Source organism: Trichosurus vulpecula, chromosome 9, assembly GCF_011100635.1.
Source record: "Trichosurus vulpecula isolate mTriVul1 chromosome 9, mTriVul1.pri, whole genome shotgun sequence".
NCBI classification, from domain to species: Eukaryota; Metazoa; Chordata; class Mammalia; order Diprotodontia; family Phalangeridae; genus Trichosurus; species Trichosurus vulpecula.
The window spans coordinates 183,943,875-183,955,646 of record NC_050581.1 but is presented as its reverse complement, the minus strand read 5'-3'; the positions used below and the strand labels follow the sequence as shown (position 1 = coordinate 183,955,646).

General features: G+C 39.5%; 1 protein-coding gene across 1 annotated transcript in view; it reads right to left on the bottom strand.

Annotated features, from left to right (window-relative positions):
- Positions 1-859: 859 nt before the first annotated feature.
- Positions 860-11,772, bottom strand: part of FHIT (fragile histidine triad diadenosine triphosphatase) — a 467,341-nt gene continuing 456,428 nt past the window's right edge. Inside the window, 1 exon segment of the mRNA XM_036739674.1 lies at positions 860-1,155. Coding sequence (XP_036595569.1) covers positions 1,070-1,155 — 86 coding nt within the window. The 3' untranslated portion in view covers positions 860-1,069.

Sequence of the window (11,772 nt, the reverse complement as noted above, 5' to 3'; positions counted from 1 at the left end):
GTCTGTTTCCCAAGGTCTCCTGACTCCAAGTACAGAGCTCTATGCCAAGCTGCCTCTTCTATACTGAATATATTATCCTACTAGGCTATAAAACCACAGTGTGTGGGGCAGGGGGTAGATAGAACAGAGTTATTTGAGAGAGAATTCTTTTTTAAGGCAGGGTTCATTTCCAATTTCATTATGGTAATGGTCTTTATTTGTTTTATCTTTCTCCTGTCCTTCCCTCTGGTCCCTTAGAACACACTGGAGAAAGAAATCATAGAATCCTAGATTTAGATCCATAAGGTGCCTCAAAGGTCATTCAGTCCAATCCTTTCATTTTACAGGAAAAGTTAAGAGGCTTTCTAAGGTTAGTCAGTCAGCAAAGGGGGTCAATGTCAGAGGGGGATCTGAACTCAATTCTTCTGACTCTATAATCAGTGTTTCCCACTTAAGGAAGTCTGCCATTAACCATTTCATCTATGGTGCAAACATAGTGAGTGCTCCAGGGTCACAGGCTGTGAGAGTTGTATGTGGCATGTGAGATGTGAGTTAGGGCACCTTCCTTCCTCCTGCATGCATTAATATCCTAAAGCTTATTGTGCAATTGTGCCTTCTTCAGATCCTGGAGTTCTGAATCACCTTATTAGAAGCAGGAGAGGAATATAAGATCTTGAGAAAGGTTACTCATTTCCTGTCCCCATATCTCATCTGGTCAAACTGGTGCTGTTCTTTCCAGGTTTATCTTATCTAGCTTGTAACAAAGCTCTGATTTTGCAGAAAGTACAATACCTTCAAGAGACTGACTTCTTTAGTTACCTTTCAGGAAGCAATAAGGAGAAAAGGGAGAAGAGCTTTCTAACAGAGCCACCACATCACAGACATTTTAACAAATGCTTTATTTCCAGGCAGGACCAGGGACAGCTGCCAGTCTAAACTGCAAAACTAAGGGGAAAATGGGCATGAGTAAATCCACGGTGAGGAAAAAGGACTTGTCAGTCATTCTGATGGAACAGGCCCGTGGGTAATAAAGGGTTACATCAAGGAAAGTGTTGCATTCTTTGGAGGGGATAATTGATCAGGCTCAGCTTCAAGGCCAATATGATGACATCCTGGACGAGGAGTTCCACTTTCTCTTGCCTTGAGATTTGTCCAAGATGTCTTCTTGTCTGGGAGCTGTTGAGCATAAAAAGAGACATTTAATGAGGACCAAAATCATTCTGGGGTCAGGCAATAAAATGAAATAGAATCTTACTTCCTGTGAATCTAGGAACAGCCAAATGATTGAGACACAGTAAGTCAAATAGAGGTTTTTGGAAGGTTGGCCTGATACTCTGATTCACCTCCTCTAGGTGTCTGACTCAAGCAAATCGGTATTTATTAAGCCCCTGGCATGTGCTGGGCACTATTTCAGATACTGGAGAGGCAAAGACAAATCTCTACCCTCAAGAAACTTACATACTACTAAACACTATTTCCTAAAGGTCTGCTTCACACATGATCAGATGACTGGCCCTCCCATGGACCATCACAACAAGTAATTTAACAGTAATGTTTTATATCATCTATTCCCTGGCAGGTCTGTCTGACAGCTTCTCCTCTTTTCGCTTGTGTGACTTTGGACCAGCTTGGTATCAGTTTCCTCATCAGCAAAATGACGGTATTGGACTTAGACTGCTTGCAGTGCTCAGCTCCATGAATCCTCACTTTTCTTGTTTCCTAATCTCTAAAAAGGTGGTGGTATCAGTGTGTCATTGTAGGGAACCAAAAGCAAAAGAAGCTTATTTGAAGGATTTAGAGTTAGGCAAAGAAAAGAGCACAGGAGAGCAGAACTAGGAATAACATGTGTAAATTACTGAGAGACATATTGCAGCTCAGTCCAAGAAAGCTTCCTACCAATTAGAATTGTTCAGAAACAGAACAAATTCCCTTTAAAGTCACTTCCATTGAAGGCAGGATGATTACTTGTTGGGGATATTGGATAGGAAATGTATGTTTCAGGAATGGGTTGGACTAGATGACATCTACAAATTATTTCCAATTCTCATGTGCTAGTACTTCATAAATCCCTTTCTACAGATGAAGAAACTTAGATGAAAATGGGTGAAGTGAATTTTCCAATTTTACCTATATGGCAAATGATAAAATTAGGACTTGAATATAGGTGTGCATATTTTTTTCACTGTACTATGTGATTACCCCAAGGGCTCTAGGGAATTTCCATTTGTAAAACTTCAGGGGAAAAAGAAGGGAGGGGAAATGTATCTTATCTTTTAGTGGCTAGAATAAGGCATAGTGAGCAGACTAGAAGCTTTGGGTCATGAGATTGGTACATGTTAAATGGGCCTGTATGGTTTTAAATAGACAGCAACTGACTTTATGATCCCTTGGAAAGTTTGGGAAAACAGGACATCAAGGTTACTAAGACATATTTCCATCCTAAATGTCCAAAACAGGGTGCATTCCATTCTGCCTTCATCTATGAATCTGTGCATGTGTTTGTTTCTGCCACATGAAGGTTTCTGCTATTTTCATGCAGAATCCTCCTGGAAATATAAATAGTTGTACAGAGTCCTGGTCTTAGAGTTATCAGACCTGATTTTAAATCCCAGTACCGACTTCTTACAAATCTCTTAACCTGCCTGGGCTATAATTTCACTAAAGCAACAAATATTGTTTTAGCATCATATACATGCAAAGCAATGTGCTAGGTTTGGGACATACAAGGATCATAAAAATGGGGAACATGCCTTACCCCCAGGGTGCTTATATTTACAGGGAATGAGAAATTTACAGTATGTAATTAAGTGTATAAACATACTTAAATTAAGTATGTACACAGAAAGGAATTTCATGAAGGAAGTGAGCTCTATTAAATGAGGGTAAGTAAAGGCCTCAGATAGGATCATACTAGCAAATCCTCATTGAAAAATCCAAACAGCTGCTTTGCATGAAGCACTGTGCTAGGCAGTGGGGTTACTAAGGCAAAAATGAAAGAGTTCCTGCATTTTTTATGAGAGAAAGATAACATGTATTCGGGGTAATAAATACAAACTTGTTATACTTAGTGATATTCAAGATTCACCTATGATATTAATGGAGTTAGCAAGTCCTGACCATGAACCTCCTGGCACCAATGCCTTATCTGCTTTCCTGAAACTTACGGTCTTAAAGAATTGCCCAGGATACTGGATCTTAAATCCCTTGCCCAGGATCACACAGTCAGTGTCACGGAGGAGACTTGAACCCACATCTTTCTGATTCCAAGAAAATGTCTCTATTTACTAAACCATGCTCCCTCTCACAAAATAAATATAAAAGAATTCAAAGCATGAAAGACCATGTGTTTGCTTTAGTGAAGCACTTAGTGCCTAATTGCTGGCACATAGTAAATTGCTCCATAAATTTTTGTTGGCTGGCTGAAGAGGAAAAGGACTGAGCTCTTGGGGTGTCAGGAAAGGGGTGGACATGAGAGGTGACAACTTCAAAAGGTGAATCCTGAAGGAGGCTAAAGATTCTAAAAAGAGGAGGTAAGGAGATTCCAGACATGGAAATCCCAGTGAACCAAGACTTAGAAGGATACATGTGGAGACTGGCTAGTGTGTCATTTCAACTAGAAGTAGAAACATTGGCAAGGAAGTAATAAGACAGTCTAACCAGGAGAACTTTGTGTGCTAGTCCCATGATTTGTATTTTATCTTAGAAGCAATATGAATGCACTAGAATTTTGTTTTGTTTTGTTTTCCCAGTATGGGAGTGATGCAGACACATTTTTATTTTGGGAATATCAGTTTGGTGAACGGGCAGAGGACAGAATGAAGAGGGAAGAGGTTGGAAGCAGGAAGACTAATTATGAAAGTATTATAATAGTTTAGACAAGGAATAATGTGGAACTAAGCCTGGGTGGAGGCTGGGTGGGTGAATATAAGGGAACAGAGGCAAGGGATCTCGTGGTGCTAAGACTTCCAAACTGATCAAATCATCAATTGGAATAGATCAAGGGTGGTGAACCTGGGGCCTTGAGGCCACATGTAGTCTTCTAGGTCCTCAGATGTAGCCTTTTGACTGAGTCCAAGTTTTACAGGACAAATGCTTTTATTAAGGGGTTTTGTTCTGTGACATTTGGATTCGGTCAAAGGGCCACACTTGAGGACCTAGAGGGCCACATGTGGCCTTGAGGCTGCAGGTTCCCCACCCCTGGACTAGATGATGTCCAAGTCCCCTCTCAGTTCTGATATTCTTTGATTCTAAGTGAGAGAGAAATATTCTTTTAGAATTTACTTTTGTCCTTCCTAGAATGTAGAACATTAAAGGAGAATGGACATGAAATCCAATGTTCTTCACAGACAAGCAGAGCAGTTTGTAAAGTGACAGGTTGAATTTATTATGTACTTAAAAAGAAAGGCAAGCTGTACATAACATATATTCAGAGTTTCAGGTACAATCCTCTTTTTCTATTCTATATATCTGCATCTTATCTGGTGTTTAAGTTCAGAAAAATAAATAAAAACTCTAAAAAGAAATCCATTGCTTATTTCAAAGTACATACATATATCTAAAGATAAACATGCATACATATATGTACATATAGGTTTGTAAATACATATGTATACACATCCTTATATATGTATGTGTGTCCATATGGATACATGGAGATATCTCTCTCTCTCTCTCTCTCTCTCTCTCTCTCTCTCTGTCTCTCTCTCCACTTTGCATGGGCTGCTCCAATTGCTTTCAACTCTATGGAACAAGATGCTCCTTTCAGGATATGCTCATAACTTCTAAACTCACCACAATGTTGCTAACTCAAGCCTTGACCAACATCACCTCCTTCAGTAAACTCACCCCTTTGACTGGAGGTCTGGAGGGTGGATTACCAAACTCCTCCCAATGTCTTCCTTTATAGAGGGCAGAAACTGAACTCTCAGCTCATTCCACCTTGCATCTGCTGCTCTACCTTGTTTCCACTCCATGGATCTAGGTACCCTGTGCTATTTACGCTCCATATCCATGCCAAATTTTCTGCCTCCTTTTGTGTGCTATCTCTCCTTTTAGACCGTAAGATCCTTGAGGGCAGGGATTCTTTCTTTTTATTAACTATATCCTTAGTACTTAGCACAGTGTCTGGTATACTGCAGGTGCTTAATAAATGTTTATTTGTATATCCATACACCCACATCAAGGTAGGATATATCTGAGCAACTCTCATTCAACCAGCCATAGAAACCTTGGGCTTCTGCATCCTCAAACCTGCCCCAGAAGCCTGCCAGACTAAGCAAGCTCAGTGTAAGTGAGCCTGGCAATTTGATCTCAGTGTATGTGGCAGCCCAGAGGGTATGGGGACCAAAATTTGTGTCTTTTCCAAGTGATATTAGTATCCAGTCCACCCCAAGTCCCACTTGCTCTATAAGCAGGTCACTCCCTGATAATTTATTATCATCCCTGTCCTTGAACAATTATTGACTTTGAGTTAGAGGTCCCTGTACAGCCTGGAAAATGGATGAGCACCTTCTCAGCCTCTGTCCCAAGTCTGTTTTCAGGCAGATTTATGTCCCAGAAGAAATTCTGTTCACTTTTGCTTACAGTCTTTTAACATTGTGGCCCGACTTGATGTCACCTACTTCTTCTCCCTCCTTCCTCCTTCTCCTCCCCCCACACTCAACAACAAACCAAACCCCAATACTTTCCCATTTGGACAATTAGTTGTTGTCTCTGCCTTCCTTGCAATGCATATGCTTCAATTTTTAATCTGCCAACTTCCTCTTTTCTTTGGAATTTCGATGTCCTGCACAGGACCTCATAGACTGTGTTTACACCCATGACTTGCCCAACTACATCAATTAGTCAACTAGATTTTCAATCCTGGCAGGCAGGGTGCAAAATTTTACCTCTTTGTAGCAACCCATTGCATGTTCATAGTTATATGCATGTAGTCTCCACCATTGGAATAATAAGCTCCTAATATGGACATAGGTCAAATTGCTTACCTTCTCAACGAGGAAGAAATGGAGAGAATTGGGAATTCAACATTTAAAAATTAATATTAAAAATTGTTTTACATATAATTAGGGAATATATATATATACATATATATATATATATATATATATATATATATATATATAATATGAGCTCTTTAAATGTAAGCAGGATGTTATTTTTGCCTCTGTGTGCCCATTGCTTAGCAAGGTACAGAGACACATCAATAAGCATATGTAAACAAACAGCTCTTGGTGGGAAGGGCAATAGCAGCTGAGGGAATCAGGAAATATTTCATGCAATGGGTAGTAAGTAAGAGTTTTGAAGCAATTAAACTATTCTAAGAGCTAGTAATGAGGCAAGAATGCATTCCAGGTATGAAGAATATTCAGGTCAAAGGCATGGGGAATGGGAGATGAAGTGTCATATATGAGGAACAGTAAGGTCTATTTGGATGGAACTTAGAAAGGTCAATGTCAAAATGGAAATGCTATATTGCAAAACTAGAAATATGAGTGAGGGCCAGGTTGTGAGAGCCTTTAAAATCCAAACAGAGGAATCCATATCCAGTCCTAGAGATAGTAAGGAAGCAAATGAACATCTAGTTTAAAGTACCCAATAGGCACTTGGAGATGTATGGCTAAAGCTTTTCCTGAGGGCATTCTTTTGTAGAAGGTCAGCCTCTAGCATCCAATTATATTCGCTAACCCATATTTTCCTATTGGGTCCACTTTTCCAACATACTATGTACAGTAGAGAGAAACAATATTGATCTTAGAACAAGTAGAACAAAAACCTTAATCTTAGAACAAGTGGAACCAATTAGCCCTCAAATGTTTATGGGGGACCCACAAGGTCTTGGAAGGATACAAAAAGGTAAAGATACAAAGCTCTGATCTCAAGAAATTTGTTGCCTAGTATGGATAATATAGTACATCTGTATCAGAAAAAAATCATGGTGCCATAGATTTAGAGGAGAAAGGATGATAGAGGTAATTAAGTCTGAACCCTTCATTTTATTTATTTATTTTTATAATATTTCATTTTTCCTCAATTAGACATTAAAATGATTTTTAGCATTTTTTTAGTTTTGAGTTCCAAAGTTTATCCTTTCCTTACTCCCTTTCCTATTCCCTCTCTGATATAGTAAGCAATCTGATAGAGGCAATACATGTGGAATCATGTAAAATATTTCCGTATTAGTCATTCTGTACAAGATGACTCAAATTAAAAAAGAATGAAATAAAAAAGTGAAAAATAGCATTTTTCAGGCTGTATTTAGTCAATTTCAGTTCTTTCTCTGGAGGAGGATAGCAAGCTTCGTTATGAGTCCTTTGGGATTGTCTTAGATCATTGTATTGCTGAGAAAAGCTAAATCAGTCATAACTCATTGTACAATATTGCCTTTGTTGTATACAATGCTCTCCTGTTTCTGTTCATTTCATTTTGCATCAGTTCAAGTAAATCTTTCTAGGTTTTTTTTTCTGAAATCATCCTGCTCATCGTTTCTTATCGCACAACAGTGTTCCATCACAATCATATACTACAGCTTGTTCCAGCCATTCCCCAATTGATGGACATCTCCTTAATTTCCAATTCTTAGCCACCAGAAAAAGAGCTGCTATAAATATTTGTGTACAAATAGGTCTTTTTCCCTTTTTTCCCTTCATTTTAGAGATGAGGAAACCAAGAATTTAGAGAAGGTAAGTGACTTGGCCATGTAGGTAGTAAGTAGCTGATTGGGATTTGAGCAAATGTTCTCTGACTTCAAAGCCACTTTTCTCCAGTGTCACATGATGCCATCATGGTACAGCAGACAAAGGACCAGTCTTGAACACAAGAAGACCTGAGTTCAAGGTCCACATTTGACAAATGTTGCAATATGATTAAAGGGAAGTCACTCAACCTCTCAGTGCCCCAGAGAGTTCAGCAGCCAATGTTTATCAGCAGAGGGTGTCACCAACATAAGTGAGATCACAAACTTGGACAAACCCCCTCATAAATATTTTTGAAAAGATAACTAAGGACAAAATATACGGTTAAAAGCCCTATGACTGGTATCAGGGGCATTTTAAAGAAGTGGAGATAGACAGCTAATAGCTGCTCACATTTTCATCCAGCAATTAGGGTTTCAATGATTTCTAGATATTCAGTACCATATTCCATTATATTTCAGCCTCCACACAGCTGCCAAAATTAGCACCTTAAGACACAGAAAGCTCACCTACTCAAAAATCTTCAGTGGCTACTTATTATCTCTAGGAAAGAATATAAACTCCTTCATCCCATATATAAATCCATCCATAGTTTGGTTCCAGTTTGCCTTTCTAGTCTTAGTTTGTGAAACTTCCCTCTATGTGCCCCAACACACTCCCGCCAAATTGGCCTAAAAGTTCCATCTGCTATTTCTCCTTTTGCTTAGTCTGTCCTCCTTCACCAAGTGCTGCAACTGGATTTGGACTCAGGGCATTTGACTCCTTCATTTGCTACTTGCATTACCTTTGATAAGCTCCTTCATCTCTTTGAGACTCAATATCTCTTTCTGCAAAATGAGAGGAGCTGACTACATGATCTCTATGGCCTCATCTCTGCTGCTTAGGTTCCTTCCAACCTTCAAATCTAGTCTCAGCTGTGTACTAGAGAGAGAAATACACATGACTAATCCCTTTTGTGTCATATAGCATTTAGGGGAGGGTAAGAACACAAATACTTAGAAGAAATGCTTCTTAGAGTGGTTGCTGGTGACATTGCATCACAGATGAGTACTTGGGAGTCAAACTCTAAATGGAAATTCCATGGTTTTTATCAACCCTGACCTTCCATTTCTTTGCAGAAATGTTACAGCTTGTGCTGGATTTGAGATTCCTTATGTATTTCCTACTGGGCATAGAGTTGTGGCTAGTGATAGCCACAATTAGTGGTGAAAGTAGTGCCTTTACACCGTAACATCAGCCCAATTTTGAGAAAGCAGAGATGCCTTTGCTACATAGACCTTAAAAGAAGCTGCCTAACCATCTTCATTGTTTTGTTAGGAGTATGAGATAAATCATGGGGAGACAGCACAACTGAAGAGGCTAAAGAAAAATGGTGCATTAGTTTTTTTTTTCTGATTTAAGATTTTAAGGTTGCACTATGAGGTTATGTACGGGTATAATTCATTATATAAACAGGGCTGCTGACATTTAACACAGACTCAGTGCTCAAGGAAATTGTAGCTGGTACAACCTCACTATCCTATTACTTGTTAAAATACACACTTTTCAAAAACAAAACTGGGTGGTATAGTGGGGTATGGAGCCACAGGATCTGGATTCAAAACTCAACTCTACTACTTTATTACTATGTAACTATGGACAGAAAAACAGTGTGGCATAGTGGCTAGGGTGCTGGACTTGATATCAGGAAGACCTAGGTTTAAATCCTGCCTCTGATACTAATTAGCTGTATGGCCCTAGGCAAAATCAGTTAACCTTTCTGAGCCTCAGTTTCTTCATGTGCAAAATGAAGCTACTGGACTAGAAAATCTAAATTTCCTTCTAGCTCTAATCCCATGATCCTACATCACACTAACTCTCATTCCCCACCTCTACATATAACAATGGCTCTTCACATCTCATATTGGAGTTGAAGCTTGCACCACTGCACTCCCAGGATTCTTAGTGTGGTGATGGATTTGGGAGTTCTATCATCTATCTGATCCCTCATGGAGAAAATATTTGGAAAGTAAAGCTCAGATCTGAGATGAAGTCCACACATATGAGCAGAAAAGTGTAAATTCCCAGCAATGTGTACAGCCTTCACCCATTCCTTACATGCATGATTTCAGGAACAAAGGCTACGTGCAGGATATAAGGTAATATATTTCCCATTACAGCATTGGTCTTCTAGTCAGGAAAATGAGTTCAAATCATGCCTCAGAAACTAGCTCCACCACCTGGACAAGACATTTGACTTATCTCTTCCTCAGTGTTCTCAGCTGTAAGATGAGGGTGTCAGACTCTAGATCTCTTCCAGCTTTAAGTCTGTGATCCTATGAAGTGCTTGAGTAGGGGCTGGATAACCACTTGTAGTGCCTACTATCAAGGGAATCTATCCTCCTGTTATTTTTTAGAGCAGGAAAGGTAGGGTTGAGAGTTAGAAAAGACTTTTGAGAGCGACTAGTTGGTTTTACAGCTGAGAAAACTGGCATCTAGATGGATAATGTAAATTTTCCACTGTCAAAGGCTAGCAAGAATCTGATTTGGGACTTGAACTCAGGACTTTAGCTAATAAATTCCACCATCTTTTTCCTACCCCATTATGATTCTAGAGTCCCTTCTACCTCCAAGATTCTATCATTCAGGTGCATATGGGGTGGTGGTGATAGGGTAGTGCTGAGAATGCAGACAAAAGTCTCTTAAAGAAATGAATTTGACTTAATTTCTGGCCACAGCCAATTTACTCTGAGGGCTCCATAATCTAATCCAGGGCTGCTCAAAATGTGGCTGTGATTTATGCGGCCCACCTACAAGCATAGAAATTTACATAAATGCTTTGGGAAACTGAGCCCAGCTACCGCAGAGCTCTCACTAAAATGGCAAATCAAAATGTATTGCCTACTGCTTCAAATAAAAACCTAAGGTTGGACAGCCCTGATCTAATCAATGTGGGGCACTCCCACCAATGATGCAGCTGGCAACTCATTCATGCAGGCATCTCATATCCATGTCCTCTCATAAGTTCACCACAGAGGATTCATCACCCATTGTGCTAGGCATCTTCCTTAAATATTCCTGGCATCACAAAGATGCTGGGCAAGAATGTGGGCTGACCATTGGTTTTTCCATGCACGCCACATGTGTTAAACCCATTTTCTTTTTTGATTCTACATGTGTTTATGTTATCCTTCTTCCTTATTTTCCTGGGTAATTCCCTATTTGCTATATATTACATGTCACTCAACCCCCATGGTGTGTCTTCATCTCTACAGCCCTTTGGAAGATTCTTCATTTCAATTCTTTGAGTACTATAGTGATCTATGGTTCCTCACCATTCAACAATGGTAAAATTATACAAATGAGGACAAAATAGTCCTTTGTTTCATATTTCGCCCTTCTCTGAGGACGAGGAGGGCTACCAGGTATGCCACAGGAAACCATGTGAAAATTCAAATGTTAAACACAAATGTCAAAGGATTCAAAAAGAATCAGTTCAATGCTAAAAAAAAAAAGGCAGAGAGTTATTGTTTGAATAACAAAAAGGAAGCTTCTGCCTTCAGCACTCATTAACCAGAACTGGGCAGAATGGATGCCCACTTGACCTGGTAACTGAAGAGGACATCAATTAGTGTCTTTGCTAATGAGTATTGGTCACTGTCAATTTTAAGATAATTAAGATGGTGGCCATTTCGCAAAGATGGACTGCCCACAGTCTTTTTTTTTAAACCCACACAACAGTAATTGTTAACAAAACCCAGCCCTATGGCACCAATGTGTAGAAATCCCATCCTTAGTCAAAGATGAACTTTCTAAAATAACTCATTCAAAGCAACAACTCAATTCTTATCTTTGCTTTACAACCCATGGTACAGACAGACACCGAGGCAAAAAGCCATTCTTTGTACACAAGAAATGACATGAGCCATCATCCAAAGGCAGAAATCGATGGCTCTTATTTGTCAGTCTTTCAAAAAAAATAATAAAACACTTTTTAAAATCAGAATGCAAAACAATAACCAAGTGAAGATGAGGTCCATGTACAAACAGATTCAGAGAGCCATCTCTCTCCCTCCCTCCCTCCCTCCCTCCTCTCCCTCTCTCCCTCTCTCCCTCTCTA